Source organism: Haemorhous mexicanus, chromosome 5 (genome assembly GCF_027477595.1).
Source record: "Haemorhous mexicanus isolate bHaeMex1 chromosome 5, bHaeMex1.pri, whole genome shotgun sequence".
Classification (NCBI taxonomy): domain Eukaryota; kingdom Metazoa; phylum Chordata; class Aves; order Passeriformes; family Fringillidae; genus Haemorhous; species Haemorhous mexicanus.
Genome location: NC_082345.1, coordinates 23,171,188 through 23,187,189, shown reverse-complemented (window position 1 = coordinate 23,187,189; position 16,002 = coordinate 23,171,188). Strand labels below are relative to the sequence as shown.

Here is a 16,002-nt window from a genome sequence, read left to right as displayed (position 1 = left end):
ACGAATGAGCACAAGCAGACCCATTTATGAAAATCCTTGGAAAATGGGAAGTTGCATGTCTTACCTTGTTTCTAAGAAAATGAGTTTTACGTGGTGGCACATGCCTGCCCATTCCTCCACCATCCCCCAACAACCTTCCAGCTCAGGGGCAGATTTCCACCCCCTCTGGACAACAACTACAGCACTAGAGATGGCCACTGACAACTCCAAGACTTATGGAAACTAGAGATTTAGGAGAGATGACATCATTTTCCCCCATGGAAGGGAAGGCTGGCAGCAAGCTGAACTTTTGCCCGGCACTGGAGAAGCAACACAGGACTGTGTTGAATGACAATAAGATAGAAACAGCATTCATCAACCCAACCCAAACACATAGCCAATCTCCACCTCTGGGTTTTGGCCACAATTGAATAGAATTAGAAGACTACTCACTGCCTGAGCAGCCCATCCTGATATGGGGTCTGAGTAGCCCACCCTACCTCACGGCTTTCTCTGCCTTCCCCCAGGGTCTCCTCCCCACACCATGCCTGGATATCACAAAGGGGCTACCAGCTGCTTTTCTCAGTGAGATCAAACCTTTCCCTGAGGGTACAGCACCCAGCCTAGCACCACCAGCCTCTCAGACAAATCCATCAGTGACGTCAGAAAGATGCAGACCTCCACCTAGACTTCACTCCTGTTTTCAACAATCCCATGGGGAAACGCGTGCAGGCAAAGCCTGGAAGGAAGTCCACAGCCCCTCCATAGCACTTTTCCCCCAGGTCAGTCCCCACAGCTGTCACAAAACATGGGTGTAAGAAAGCAGAGCAGCAGCCTCTGGCACACCACTACATGATGAACATGGAAACCCACTCCCACCATGAGACACATGTTTTTTTTTTATTTTTCTGTGGATAATCCCAAAAGAGTAGGGACAAACTCCTTGGACAGAGGAAGTTGAGCTCAAATGCCCTATATCCAATTTTAACAGAAATTGTTAGCAGAACTTAATTGCAAGAAAGCCACAATTAATTGTGCTACAGTATCAGTAAACACACTGGTCACATCATTAGAGCCCATTATTTTTCCCTCCAAGAAATTACATTACTACATTATTGATGCAACAATCCAGTGTAATGAAGCTTGGCACCCTTTTTTTCTGCTTTACACTAAATTCACAGTGCTATAGCCCTGATACCAAATTTAGCAAGGGTTGTTTTGGTTTTTGGTTGGGTTTTTTTTTTCCAGTAGGTCAAAAATTCCAGTCAACAACCTAAAAACAGCTGCAGAAGAAGTTAAAACACCTGTCCCTAATCAACTGCAAAGGCTTGGGTTTCTATTTGATACAACTCAAAATTACAGCTATTTTTCTAAATATTCTGCTTCAACAGTGAATATTTTTACTTCATATTTTTACTTGGACAGACTATTTTCAGAAAGGCATTCAAGAGAGATTATGCCAGAAAGCAGTAAAATAGCAAGCAAGCTGCTTATGTAAATACTGAATTTCTTTGAACTTAAGGGGAAAGAAAAGGAGCAGTATCCAGAAGGTCATCACTCCTAATGCAGAGAGCACATATGAAACACAGGGAAGGAAAAGTTGCCCATGTCAAAATGGCAAAAGAAGACCTAGAGAAGTGACCATGAAAGAAGCTCAAAACAGTAGAACACTCAGTCCTGAGGCTCTTACTCATTCACAGGGTTACTGAAAGCAATAAAGGTTATTCCTGTCATACTGCAGGAAGCAGCCTCAGTTTGCAGTGCCCATCAGCAGAGAATGGCTCTGCAGCACAAAGGGCAGCAACACCCACATTGCACATCTTGTGCAATGCCTACAAAGGCGGTCCAAGCAAAGCTTTGGCTAAAACACAAACCAGTGCTTCCTCTGCAATTATTAATACAGGATTAATATAATCTTTAGAAATAGTCTCCATGTGCATAACTCCAGCATGTTGTTTCCCAGCCACTCCTTTGCAATTATACAGTTCCACAAACCCCTGCTATGCTGGGAAAAGGAGAGAGCTCTTTAGAGCAATTTTAAATTTACTCTTTCAGTCTTGCATCTCGGCTCTCTGCAAAATATTCAGCAGTTGCTCAAGTTCCCACTTTGTCACTCAGTCCCCTGCATGGTGCAATCATAGAATCCCCAGGTACCTTCCTTCTGGACCAAATAACACCACTGTGCTTGACTATCACTGTAAAGAAACAGTCCCCGTGCACCACCCCCCGCCCCCCCCCCCCCCAATTTCATTATCTTTTCTGCTCTTTGTTCTGTTCTTTCTCTTTCTGGAAATCAGGCTATGAAACTGAACTAATTATTCCAGGCTCAGAGGATGTTTTATGTTTTGTGCTGAATTGTTTTAATTTTTCCTTTTGCCATGGCCAACATTTGTGTTTAAATATCAACAACTTTTTCTGCGTATCAGTGCAATGCCAACAGCACTGCAAACCTCTAAAGGAAGAAGGAACAGAATTCACCCCAATGATGTTTCTCAAGTCACAGTCAAGGGGAGAAGTAAACTAGCAAGTCCTCATTTCCTTAACACCTCTTCCCTCTAAGGGCTGTCCTTCCCCCAAAAAAGGATGTTTCCCAGGGACTCACCCAACTCAGACATTACCAGACCAGAAAATGTGTAAATCCCAATGCTAAAGATCCCAGTGTCTGCACTCCACCCTCTCCCTCCAGACAGGAATGTCTTACCAGCACTGTCAGAAGTATGCAACATGGATTGCACAAGCAGTCAATGCTACAGGTTTAAATCTGCTCAGCAGCCAGCTTCGTAGCCAGTTTTGCAGTTGGGATGTGTCTGCACTGTTTGCATGAGAAGCACCTATTAAGCAGGCAGCAGCAGCCTGGTTCCAGGTAAACTTCCAGGAGTCTCAAAACATAGCCCTAGGTTGGGCAAATCGGAGCCATCTGATCTCAGCCTGACAAAGGAGGCGGACAGGGTCCCATCCAGAGGAAAACCTTGCCTTGCCTCCTCAGTCAGTGAAAGAAGTCACCTGCAATAGAGGCTGATACCTGAGCATCCAGCCCCAAACCTCAGAAAACACTTTGTGACTCACCAGCTCCTGCCTCACGCCTCACACCTCACACAACCAGGAATCAGAGAACATCACCAACCTTGATAAGGCAGTGTACTCCCACCCATCTAAAAACTCAAGTTCCTCCACAACCTCAATGTCCATCTCGTGCCTTTCTCTCCCCATGACATCCCTGGTCAGAGGAGGCAGTGTCAGCAGACATCAGCATCCCCATCTGCTCTGGTGGTTTGAGGGCCCCCATCGCCATAGGTCTACTTATAAAACCTGCCAGTTATCCCACGCATAGGCAGTTTCTGTGCGCTGAAAAGAGGTGACAGCCCACATATCCTTCCAGAAGATCAATTAGACTATCTGTACACTTAAGAAGGAATGAGTTTTGGCTAGGGTGTTTTTCTCTTGTTGTATTTAATCCTGCTTTAGAAGTGTTCAGCTACCACAGTCAAACCACTGATGCGTGTCAGACAGTGTCACCAACTTACTTATCTTGGCTCCCAGCATTCTGCTGCAAGAACACTGCTGCCTAAGCTCATCCTTTGCATTACACAGGGGTTTATGCCATTTCTATATTCAAACCTGTGGAATATTTCAAACTACTCCTCCTCGTCTTACCCATCCTCTACCAAACATGCTCTTTAAGATGGAAGCAAGGCATCACATGCATTCCCACAGGCAGGTATTTTCCATTAAAAAGACTCTGCACCTTGCTGGTGTCTATCTCTGCACTTAGCTTGCAAAACTGTTTTCATTCTCCAGAAACAGATGATGCACAAGGCATCAACTCAGCATTTTCTGAGCATACTGGTATAATGAAGAACCAGTTAATAAGTAAAGCACAAGAGCAAAGCAACAGCAGGTCCTAACTACTGAGGGACAGCTATGCTTGGGGTGGGGGTTTTTTCCAGGTTAGAAAAATTGCATATTTTGAAACTCCTCCTCCTCCTCCTTACTGAGAGCCTGCCAGATAATTAAACTGAAGTTCTTATTTTTAAAATCTAATTTACTTTTGAAAACCTACACTGTTGGACTATTTTTAGAATTTTTCTTATGTGGGCCAGCGGAAATAGACTAGAGCCAGGTAGCACAAGGCCTCACAGGCAGTGCAATCTTCAAGCTGAACACCATTAATCAGTGAAACAAAGGAAAAAAAATCCTTTCAAATTAGGAATAAGTATCTGCAGTGAGGTACTGATACATATCTTCAGTTTTGGAAAAGCTATCTTAAGCAAAACTAAGCCTGGGCCTCTAGCTTTGACTCAGGAGTTTAATTCTTAATTCTTTAATTTGTTACCAAATGCAAAAGCCAATCTTGGTGTTTGACAGGCTGTCCTTGCCACCAAAACCAGGGGGAATTGTGCCCAAACAAGGACTACAGGACTGGATTTAGCACTACCTTTGGAACAGCTTGACTCACACAGCACCCCACACAAGACATCACTAGAGAAGTTAAATAACACAAGTAGCACACAGATACTTTTTCTGAAGTACTGAGTTCTGTGACCCTTATTTTATAAGCACCTAGGGAAATACCAGCATCAGAGGTACCTGCGTCTAGCCCCTAGCAGCTGCCTCTACTATATGGCAACCCAGAGCAAAATTATATACCTACTCAGACTTACAGTGAATGATTTAGTGAAACCAATTTCTGCAATATGCTGGCATGCAGAGAAATGCCCCTGTATTACACCAAAAATAAAAAAAAATCTTAGTATTCTCCACAAAAAAACCATCTCAGTGGGTAGCCAAAATGACTATGACCTCTGAAATCTCTCTCATTTCCGCTGGCAGCACTTCCCACTGAAGGTCTGGGAGTCCAGCATCCATCCCCAGGCACCTGGCCCACCTCCCCGGTGGCAGCTTGCCTTGCTGCCGGCCACATTCACTTCTTAGAGGTGACAGAGAACTGAAGATGCTTCATCTGGGACAAAGGACCTGCAGTCTGGGGAGTACATATGGCCCACAGCACCACAACCTCTGTTTTTCCAAATCCCTTCTGGGTAACATCCCAGAGAGAGGCTTGCAAGACTAGCTTAGCTCTTTGCAAGAAAAAGCCAACGTTCCCTGACTAGCAACTTAATCACAGCCAAACACAACACATAAGCGAAGGCACTACAGCCCAACAGTGTTTATCCAAAGCTACCACAGGGCCAGAGAAACTGTAAAACACTGCAGGATGCAAAGTTTCCTTCGATTATTTAACTGCCACAAAAATGCAAATACATTCAACATACCTCTGCTGCAACCCCAGCCCCACTCTCTTCCCCCACCTGGGAGCAATATTTCATAGCAGTGTAATTTAAAAACAGGGTGGTTTTATGAATTTTAAAGCCTCAGACTCTTGCAGGTCCAGGTGCTACTCCACAGCACTTGAGGACAGAAATCCGGTCCTTGAAGAGGCCTCTTCTCTAATCTTTTCAGAGGTTCCTGTTCTCCTGCTCACTCACCAGCCTGTCCCAAGACCTTTATGGCTGTGTGAAGTCCATGTGCTGTTCACATGAGCAAGGTCTATGCACATAAGAGCTCTGGAAAAGCCACGTAAGGCTGTGAATTTGCTGACCCAGAAGTATTAGCAGTCCCTCGCGGCTCAGCTGCAACACCTTCATGCGCTCCTATCTCCTGGCGAGCATCCCGCCGCCTCCCACACATCCTGCAGCACTAATCCCTCCCTGCACTTTCGCTTTCAGCTGCCTTACACCCCAACAGAAAGAGCTTTACCTGTCTCCTGTGCCTCCATGTATCATTCAGAAGATCTCAGTATCAACATCTGAAGCACCATGGCAGGAAGAGCCCAGTCCCCAAGGGTCATGCCAGCCAAGTTCCCATCAAGCCCCAACATCAGGCAGCCACACACCATTGCCACAGGGATTTACACCAGGTCTAGCACCATGCTTTTAAGTGGCCTGGAACCAACTGGGGTGAACAAGTCCTTCTTCTCTTATCCACCTCTGTCAGCTTGATTCATCAGGCACACAATCACCTGTCCTGAGGTCTCTTGGTACAGGGGGTCTAATTTTTGTCCTGTTCCTTATTATTGATCCAGTATTGTTTAAACCAAATCAAAGACAATTTCTTTTCCTTATCAGTGATGAGCCAAGAGAATCCCTGTGGGAAACTTTGAGTCTCTTGAGCACCTTTTCAGCCTCCAAGCTGGTCCACGTATTTACCACTGGATACCCTCTCACCATACTATAAAATCTCTTGGGTTGTTTTTAGGAACAATTACAACCAAAAAAGGGTAGGTACTGTGCTTCCTATGAACTCAGCCTAGGAATCAAGGAAGAGGATAAAATACCATCAAGATGACAGGCACCTCTTCAGTGGAGCCTAAGAAAATGCTGTAGAACTTTCTCCTTACCCACAAACTGCCAGAGTACGGAAGTGTAATGATGCAAGATCACCAGCACATCAGGTTAAATTAAAGTAACTGAGACAAGCCTCAGCAAGGTGTCAGCATGCCTGTGCCCCATCCATGCTGCTGAACTGATCCACACCAACAGCAGCTCCTTCTTCAGCGGCTCCCAGGAACATGCCCCTCACTCCTGCTGTCAGAAGAAGCCAACAGCTGCCTTCTCACTGACTCATTTCACCTGATCAGTGCCCTCCTCTCTTCTGTTTTTACAAGAGAGAAATGCAGCCCTACAGAAAGCAAAAGGAGTGACTTGACATCAGATTTTATCTCCTCACATCCTTAGGATAACTGTTACCTTCTGGGAAAATGGGAAGCTCATGCATTGCCAGACAGATGTGGCCACTGATGCAAACTCTTTGTTGTAGGAAACCCCTGAAAGCAAGGGCAGACCAAGAATCAACCACATGTGACCATTTAGCTGGCACAGTCCTCCACAACGCCTGTGTGTTTTTTCAGGCTGCCTAACTGAACACTTCTGGCAAAGTAACCAGAGGTTATTAAGCTGGCCATGCAAGCTCTGGGGTAATCTTCACTTAATGTCTTTTGAAATCTTTAAAATACTTATCAGGTACATAACAATTGTAATTACAGATTTCTACAGAGATGGTGCAGTATGTTGCTTTTGGTCAGCAAGTAAACAAGGACAAGAGCAAAGAAAATAGTCCCTACTTATTTTTTATGCCTTGCTAAAGCCTCCTATATGCTGGGCAAAGGAAAACAGCCTGCAGACAGAGCCATGGACAGGAGTGCTGGCACAAACGGACTGGCAGGAAGGCACCGCTGCCAGAGCTGGACACGATGGCCCAGCCTGGGAAACTGAGGCAGCAGGAGTCTTCAAAGTGGGAGGAGACAGGGAAAGTGAACAGGCACTGAGGGGATTCACCATCCACCAAGCATCCACTTCAGCCCCCAAGAGTACACAGAATGCCACCCTGCTCAGGGACACAAACGGTGGAGGTGCTGCTGCTCATCACACTCACTGCAAGAAAACACAGCCTGGTGATGAACTCCCTCATCCATCCCCGCCTTGCTTTTCCTGTACATCCTTTGCTGGGCCAGCAACAGAAGTATTTTGCATGAAAGCTACTAATTCCAGCAAACTACCTGAAAGGATCTCCCCCCCTCTTTCTGCACTGCACATTGGCCAAAGGAAATTATTCCAGGCAGGGGACTTCATTCCCAATGCCCATGGGCTACAGAAAACAGCTTTCTCCTCCTCTGGTGTCATCTCATAGAGCAGGGCTTTCTTCTTTCACATCTGCATTAGGGGAAAGGTGAGGAAAAGACCATAAAGCTTTTTGCCTAACTTCTGAGATGGGAGAACTCAACCCATAACCAGGCAGGGGAGAAGAGGTTCAGGCTTTAGATGTTCCCAGCCACTGCACCACCAGGTATTTACTCTGGACAATGCAGGAGGTTTGTGACTGACAACCAACTGCTTGGTATGACACACACTGCAGAAACACCAACACACTAAGAGTGGTGTCTTTTTCATTTCTATTAACTTTGAGCAGTGGAAGAAAGAGCATTTGCAGCAGCACTAGGAAAAGACGCAAAGTTGTCCCTAATGTTCACCTGCACTTTATGTCATCAGCTGACAGGATGGCTGAAAAACTACATGAAGCCTGTCAGCACCCAGCAAAAAAGCCAGGAACCCAATATACTGCTAAAACTACACTGTTATTCCCCTAACATGCTCCTTGTATACACAATCACATTTCCAATCATCATTCCAAAGACTCATTTATATCAGAAACTAAGTAATGTAGATGCAGCCTGAAAACTCCCTAGTGTGGCCAAGGCTACAAATGCTATTAAGGTACTTTCCAACATGACAAAAGGAACAATCATATTGGCTAACATAAGCTTTATGATTATCCCGGGTGCCTCCAGTATAACCAATTCTGGATTTTTATTTTTTTTATGTTAAGACTCATAACTGAAACAAAATTACATGAATCAAAACATCCAGAGGGGAAACAAACCTTCATCACCCAGTGAGTCAAACCTCAACCTCCCAATGGGTCTCGATTTCCCAGTCCTACCATTGCTCCCTTTTCAAGGTGTCCTCTCAAGGCAACAGAGGTTTTCAAGAAGCACACACATACTGATGTGTGGATGTGAACACATCCTTCTGTTCCACTCCTGCCAACACCAGGGGTCAAAGCAACCCACCCCACTACAGAGAAGGAGCATGGTTTCTGCACTGCCATCCCAGCTCCCACCAGCATCACTGGCCACAAATGACAAACTGGCAAAACATTCTGCCCTTTGGGGATTTGTCCCCCTCTCCCCCTCCCAGAATGGAGAGGAGACAAATTCACAAGTTGTTCAAAAACGGTGTGGAAGTTTGCTTGGGAAACTGTCAGGTAAGAGAACCGAGCAAAACTACACATCATTTGTCGCACCACCACTCATGGCAACCTCAAGTGCCGTGGAATAGATGGGAAAAAAAAAAACAGCAAAGACCTCTAAGTATAATATACTGGCACACATAAGAAACTTCAACTATATTCTTTTTTTTTAAGCAGCAAAAAATACAACGGAAACATAATGGAGGGGTGGAGGGGGAAGGATATTCTTGGAATTACAGTTTAAATAAGGCTAAGAAAATAGCATAAAATTCCATTTTTGCCCAAATATTCCCCTATCATTTTAGCTGAAATAAGTTTTAGATTGATTTTTGCACTGCCCCTAAGGCCATAATGGCATCCTGAATGGTTCAATTACAGCAAAAATCAGAGAAGTAACAGATAACAGTATGCTTGCCAGTAAAAGAAGGGTATGGTCTCTGTGTGCACGCATGTATGTACACATATGAATCAAAATTGAAAAGAATTTGTTGATTTGGTTAAGCTGTGCTAATATATTGGTACTGCTCATTTGCTCAGAGTCCCCCTAGTTCACCTGAATTAGGAGAAGAGGCTGAGGTTACACTGAGGTTAGCTGACACGTATCAGCCAAGCCTGACCTAATCCTGGGTTTCCAACTAGTTTGATCTTCTTCTCTAAATAGTATTAAGAAGAGGAAGAAACCACAGGGATGTAGTTGGGTTCCAAATCACTATTTTTAGAAGCTGTACACAAACAGACAAGGCAGAGTTGTGCATGCTGACTCCTCCACAGAAAACTCCACCCTGTGATCCCCCAGCTTCCTGGCTGTGTACCTCCCACCAAAAGTTCCATCATGAAGACATGGAGACCGCTGAAGACTGAAACAGGAAAAACCAATTTTCTTAACTCTGTATTAATTCAAGTGTTTTCTAATACCATCCCTCCTTCCAGTTAAAGAGGACCTCCATAACACCAAGCAGGTGGCTTTGAGCTACTTGGACCTGCCATCCAAGCTCCCCCATTAAAACAACACACATGGATTTACTCCAATGATTTGCACTGGATCCAAGACCTGGGGAAACTTCCCATTCATCTCAAAGCATTTCTCAGAGCTGGCATAAAAGTAAGGGTTTGATGAGCAATAAAAAAACTAAAATAATATGGCTTAAACCACAGAGGTGCCAGCTTTTACTGCCTTTCATTGAGCACACAGTATTTTTCTCCCCCTGTTCCAAGGGAAATAACACTCTGTGCAACTGTTATAGGATGTAAAACGTGCACTGTGCTGTTCAGACGGAGCTCATAATTGAAACATTTAAGCGTCACTGAAATCCCAAACGTAAAGTTTTTCATTTTCATTCAGCCATGAAGTTAAAATTCCGGGGGCGGGGGGGGGGGGGGGGAGTGGAAACTACTACCTCAGAGTGCTTTTAAGGTCTATTTTTTCTGATATAGTAATAAGAAAGATAAGCTCAGTCAATATGCCAGCAGTTGCTGTCACAGTCCCAGTAGCTCGCTGCCGATGGCATCGCCTGCCTTGCCTTTGTTATCCCTGCCCTGTCCCACACGAGGTTATCAAGGGCCTTATCAAGGGCCTTATCAAGGACACATGGCCTGCTACCTGCAACACATGAAGGAGTGCCACTACCTTCATCCACACGCTTTTGACCCTACAAGAGCAATGAGCAGGCTCCTGTTGGAGAGTGGAGCTGCCATTGAGGCAGCTGTCCAAGCTCAGGCCAAATACACCCAAAAGGAACCCAGCAAGCTCAAGGGCCCATAGAAAGAACCGGTTCAAACATCTTTGTCTGAAGGCACATGACCATCAACTGTAGGAAGGAGAAGGTTATCTTGCAATACTGATCATATTCAGCAGCTTCCAAGATGACCAAGTATGACATCAGGCTAAAAAATCTCAGCTGAAACCACTAAACACTCTACACAACTTACAGGGAAGCCCTGAAAGGCTGATTTGTGTCTTGCAGATCCTCAGACCATCTTCCCCAACACTCGTGTTCACAAACTCTGTCAGAGCCATCTTGGACTGCATCATGCACAAATTCATGTTCTTTACATACCTGCAGCCCATGATCTTCATGGGTTGCCTGTTTCACAGTCTGGATGAACTATAAGGTGTTGAATTTCACCTGGAAATTTTTCAAAGGTTTGACATTTGCCTCCCAGAGAGAGGCACCTCTCCCCACAAAAACTTGCCTGCAGATAAGGTACTGCTACAGAATCTGCTTTTGCACTGCTTTCCATTCCCCACGTTCACTCAAATCACACTGGCCATGGTACCTTCAGAAAGGACCCCACCATTGCTTCTTGTCCACACCTGCTGGACCAAATTCACTGATTCCAGTGCTTGTGTGCTCACGTGCAACCCAGCCGGAAAATGACACCCCAACTTACAGAACTTCAAGAGTACAAGACCTGTCTCTTCTCCTGGAGAGGTGCAAAGAGATGTGAGAAGTCTGCTACCTGTTAAGTTGTGCTATCACGGTGTTTCAAGTACTGAGGATGGAGGAAGGATGAACTTGTGGTTAAGCCACTAAACAGAGATGCAGCTTCCAGCAATCCAAGCCTTCTGCCACAGACGGCCCCAACAGTTTCAAGCCAGTCAAATAATGTCTCACACGAGACTTCCCCACCTGTTCTAAGTGCCTGAGAAGGAAACATTTGCAACCAAACATGGAGGACTCAAGACATCAAAATGGTGAGGACTATATAAACAGACACATACCTCACTAGTGAAGAAACAGACTGATGTGTTTAATGGTTTATAATGCCTGGTTTAGTTACCTTGAAAGTGCTTAAGAGCAGGCAACACACCCTTGGATTAAAACTAAACAAACATTTACAGCACTAAAAAATGGCTTTTACTGTAAGGAGGCCTGGCTCTTATTTGCACCTGTAACTCTAAATATATTTAACAGGATGCCAAACTATGTATTATAAGATACTAAAAAGCAAAACAACATTATAGACATTTGCATAGAAAGCAGGTAGGCATAGGGAGAGAGGCAAAACAAAATGGATAACTTGCTAGGGTCTGATTCAAACATCTCAGAAAAATGCTATTTGCTCAATTCAGGACTGAGCTACCAAGGAGATTTGTGGCAGCTAAAACTAAAAAAAAAATGGAGATGAAAACTCTGTTTTGTGTCCCTAGAAGGGAGATAAATGAGGGTCAGAATGAAGTTGATTAAAATCCACTGAGCTGATACAGAGGGAGTTACAGAGAGCCGCAAAACAAAATGAAAGGCTCAGTAGGAGCCTGCACAGCCAGTGCTGCAATGTCAGAAACACAACACAGTGCCATCTGAAACCTACAGGCACCATAGCAGGACTCAAGGAAAAAAACAACGATGGCACTCCTGGGGAAGCCATGACTGCCTGCACCCGCACTGGAATAACACAGCGGGGTCCTGCAACACAAGCCCCCGAGGTCAGATGCATTTTGAGGGGTGGTTCAGTGATGCCTCTGGGGAGGACATCCACTGCTGGAGTAAAACCACCAGAGGACTATAACTAAGCAACATCTATTTACAGCAGAGAGGAACATCCACCCCTTTCTTTCGCTCCCACCTGGCATTCTCCTTCGGGTCTCTTATGGGATAGAAGGTGCCTTAAGACAATAGATAATTAGCTGTAATGCATCCTCTGTGGCTTTAACAACTTAACAAGGCTTATCTGGAGACGTGATCTAAGCTTCCAGTTACCCTTGTTCTCCCAGTTCCCTTCCTCTTCCATACGCCCCCTCCCCAAATATTTGCATGTCAGTTTGACAGGTATTTTGAATTAAAGCTTAATAAAAGTGTTTGCAAGTGTCTGTGCACGCTTAAGAGAAGCTATAGAAAAAACTACCCTATATTAACTCTGCCTCCCCGAAACACGTCTCGTTCCATTTTCCCTTCCCTGACAAATTGAGGGAGCTGAAATAAAGAACATCAACTTTGGAATGCCACTCTACCGAAGGATAACTTATTAAAAATATTAGATTCATCCGTTAAAAAACGAAGAGAAAAATGCCCAGGAAGTTGATGCATCACGGTGTTGCATTTGTGTCAAGCTCTGAGTAAACATGCAGCAACATGAATGAAATCTGTCCAGAAAGACTGCATTTCAGCGCCAACCACGCAATCGCTGGCCAAACCCCTGCATATGTAACAAAAGTTTGATCTCGCCTGCAAGCGTTCAGCTGCGCTTCTGCCACTTCCTGTGGAAAACTGAAGCTCTGAACCACTGTCTCTCAGACAGCCCTCGCCGACACCCAGCCGGCTGCCCCTGAATTCACACCCATCACGCCGCGGCAGAGCCGTGCGGGGGATGCTCGGCAGCTCCCCTCCAGCGCTCCCTGGGCCGGGCACCGCCGTGCAGGGGCAGCCGCGCCGCTCCTCCATTCCCAGCCCCCGGCCCCGGCGGCAGGTGCGGCGGCGACGGCCCGCCCAGCGCCCGGGGGGGCGGCCGGGGGCCCGCCCGGCGCAACAGGTGGTCGGTGGCGCCCGGTCCCGCCCGACGGCCGCACTTACCGCTGGCGTTCTTTCCGCAGATGAGGTGCTGGTAGGGCTGCAGCAAGCCCCAGAGCTCGGGGTCGTTGTTGACCGTCTGCTCCAGCGCCTCCAGGGTGAAGCGGGGAGCCTCGCCGCCCTCCTTCTCCTTCTCGGCCGGGGCGGCGGCGGCGGCCGTGGGGCGGCCGGGAGGCGGGAGCGGAGCGGCGGGACCGGCCAGCACCCGCGCGTGGATGTCGCGGAAGAGGCTCTCGGTGCCGGCGGTGAGGTAGATGGCGGCGTGCTCGTGGATGCGCAGGGCCACGCGGCTGTCCACCATCCAGCGGTAGAACTTGCCCACGGAGAAGGCCAGTCCGCACCGGGCCGACTTGCCTCGGCTGAAGCGGTCGCCGCCGCTGCTGCTCATGTTGTAGAGGGAGAGGGCGCCGAGGGCAGCTGCCGTGCAGCGGGCCGCCAGCGTCCAGCCCAGGACGATCTCCATGGCGCTCCGCACCTCGTGCTTGGTGCACTTAGCGAAGCGGAGGCTCAGTCTCTGTGCTTCCCGGGCGATGCGCACCAGCGCCCGGCTCACCAGCGTCGAGAGCCGCGCCGCCGCATCCCGGCTCCCGGGGCTGGCGGCGCCCGGCGCCCGCGGCTCCCGGCGCGGCGGCGGCGGCGGCGGCAGCAGCAGCAGTGCCTCCACCTCCTCCAGGCTCCAGGGGACCTCCTCAAGGTCGGGCAGGAGCCGGGAGCACTGCTGCCCCGCGCAGTCCAGCACCTCGGAGTCTTCCGCTAGGACGGTGTTGACGGTGTCGAAGCTGTTGTGCCGACTGTGCATGGAGTCAGTTAGGTGCGGCCAGCAGCTTCCTCCATAGGGGTACGCGGGGTGCGAATCCGAGCAGCACAGCGACAAGTTGGAGGAGCGCACAGAGTCCGCCGCACCACCATACCCGGAGTCCAGCGTCAGGTCTTCCAGCGTCCTCACCGCCGTCTTACCTCTCCGGGCCATCGCCGCACTTCATGCTGCACCCGACGGACCCGGGCGGGGAGCGGCTCACGGGAACGCTGGGGGAGAGAGCAGCGAGCGGGCGCGGCGCGACCCGCTGGCCGTTCGCTTCACCCCGCTCCGCCAGACGGCAGCGAAGCGGCGGTGCTGCCTGCGCCCTGATCCTGCTGCCGCCGCCGGCCGAGCTCCGCTGCCGGTCCGGCTCCAGCTCCAGCTCCTGCACTGCGCCGCGCTGCCGACCCGACACCGCAGCGCAGCACAGCACCGGCCAGCGGGCGCGGGGCGGGGGGGCATGCAAAGCACCGCCGGTTCGCAGCCAATGGGGCAGCCAGGGGGCGGGGACATGCAAAACAGCCCGCCCGGCGGCCAATGGGACGGCGCCCTGCTGCGGCCGCCTCTCTCCTCGCTCTGCGGGGCCGCTCCGCGCAGCGCGGCGCGGGCCGGGAGGGGCGCGGCCTGTGCGTTGCCGCCGAGTCCGCCGTGTCCCGGGCCCGTCCGCGGAGCCGCCGGTGCGCGAAGCTCGCCGGGGCTGCGACCTCCGCGCAAGGCAGCACCTCAGGGCCTGGGACTGTGCGCTGCAAAGATATGATAATGCGGGTCTGGGCCCCCGGCAGCGGGTTGAGTGCGGCCATCCGTGTCTTCTGTCCCCGCGGCTGGGAACAGCACGGCTCTGCTACATGCATCTACGCCGTTCCCCAGGCGTACGAACTAGAGTCCCGCTTCAGCCCGCACTGGGTTTTCACACCAGCAGTTCCCTGATTTTGCTATAAACAAATGACGGGGAGCGCAAGCACTCACACGTCTCATCAGACAGACGTTTTGAAATCAAGCAGAAACTGCCACGTGAGAATTCCAGCCATCACTCGAGTCAGGAAGAGCAATTTCCAAATAATTAAAACAAGTATAATAAAACCCTTTGACATTCTTGACGTTAACCCATTAAGAATCGTGAAGGCTTTGACAAGTAAGAATTATACTGGGCTTAGGGCACATTTCCTATGCATAGTAAGATGGTTTTTGTGCAAGACAATTTCTCCTCGACTAATGTATTTTAATCTCACATTGCTAGGCTTTAGCTTTATTAGGAGTTTCCTTACTAATGTCCCAGGCAACAGACCGAGAATGTTTATGTTTTTGTGCTCTGGTTTTGAAGAAATCGTACATCCTTTAAAGTGTAAAATACTAGCAATTTTCTATCGCTTTAAGGATAAAAGCCTAGCAAACACATTTCTCTATCATGCCAACAGAAGCAGCCAAAATTCTTGGACAGACAAGGCAAGTCATGTAAGAGATTTCCCCATCCAAGCAAGCCTGGCACTCCTTCAACATCAGCTTCCTAGAGGAAAGGCAGGAGCACAACTACAGGTAGGCTCATTTGTCAGTCAGGCTGGGGAGAACTATGACACCACCAAAAACACCAAGAGGGGGTTGCTTTCCAAATGAAGTCAAGTGCTGTCAAAAACTGCTTTCTCAGCATAGTCTTGGCCCATCCACAAGATGCAGTATGCACAATTGGTTTCCACAGATTTCCCAAACACCACCATATCCTGATAAAAGGTAGAAGAGCTGAGAACAGGAGCAATCAGAACTTAAGCCGCTGTCACAAGTGAAGTAAGATGCCGAGGCCCGTGCGGCTGGCAACAGCCACTCTCGGGCGGCTGGCTCACCTAAAATGAGCGCATACCTCGAGAGTAACATCCTGTGGACTTTGCAGCAATCCAGCAGTACGTCTGTCAGTAGAGC

At 48.3% G+C, this 16,002-nt stretch overlaps 1 protein-coding gene across 3 annotated transcripts in view; it reads right to left on the bottom strand.

The window, feature by feature from the left end:
- Nucleotides 1–14,525, bottom strand: part of ABTB3 (ankyrin repeat and BTB domain containing 3) — a 199,948-nt gene extending 185,423 nt beyond the window's left edge. For 2 of the 3 annotated variants that reach the window (XM_059846274.1, XM_059846275.1), the window contains exon 1: nt 13,296–14,525. In XM_059846274.1, coding sequence (XP_059702257.1) covers nt 13,296–14,262 — 967 coding nt within the window. In that variant the 5' untranslated portion in view covers nt 14,263–14,525. The remainder of the gene's footprint in view (nt 1–13,295) is intronic. The other variant, XM_059846273.1, reaches the window with a different exon arrangement.
- Nucleotides 14,526–16,002: the final 1,477 nt, after the last annotated feature.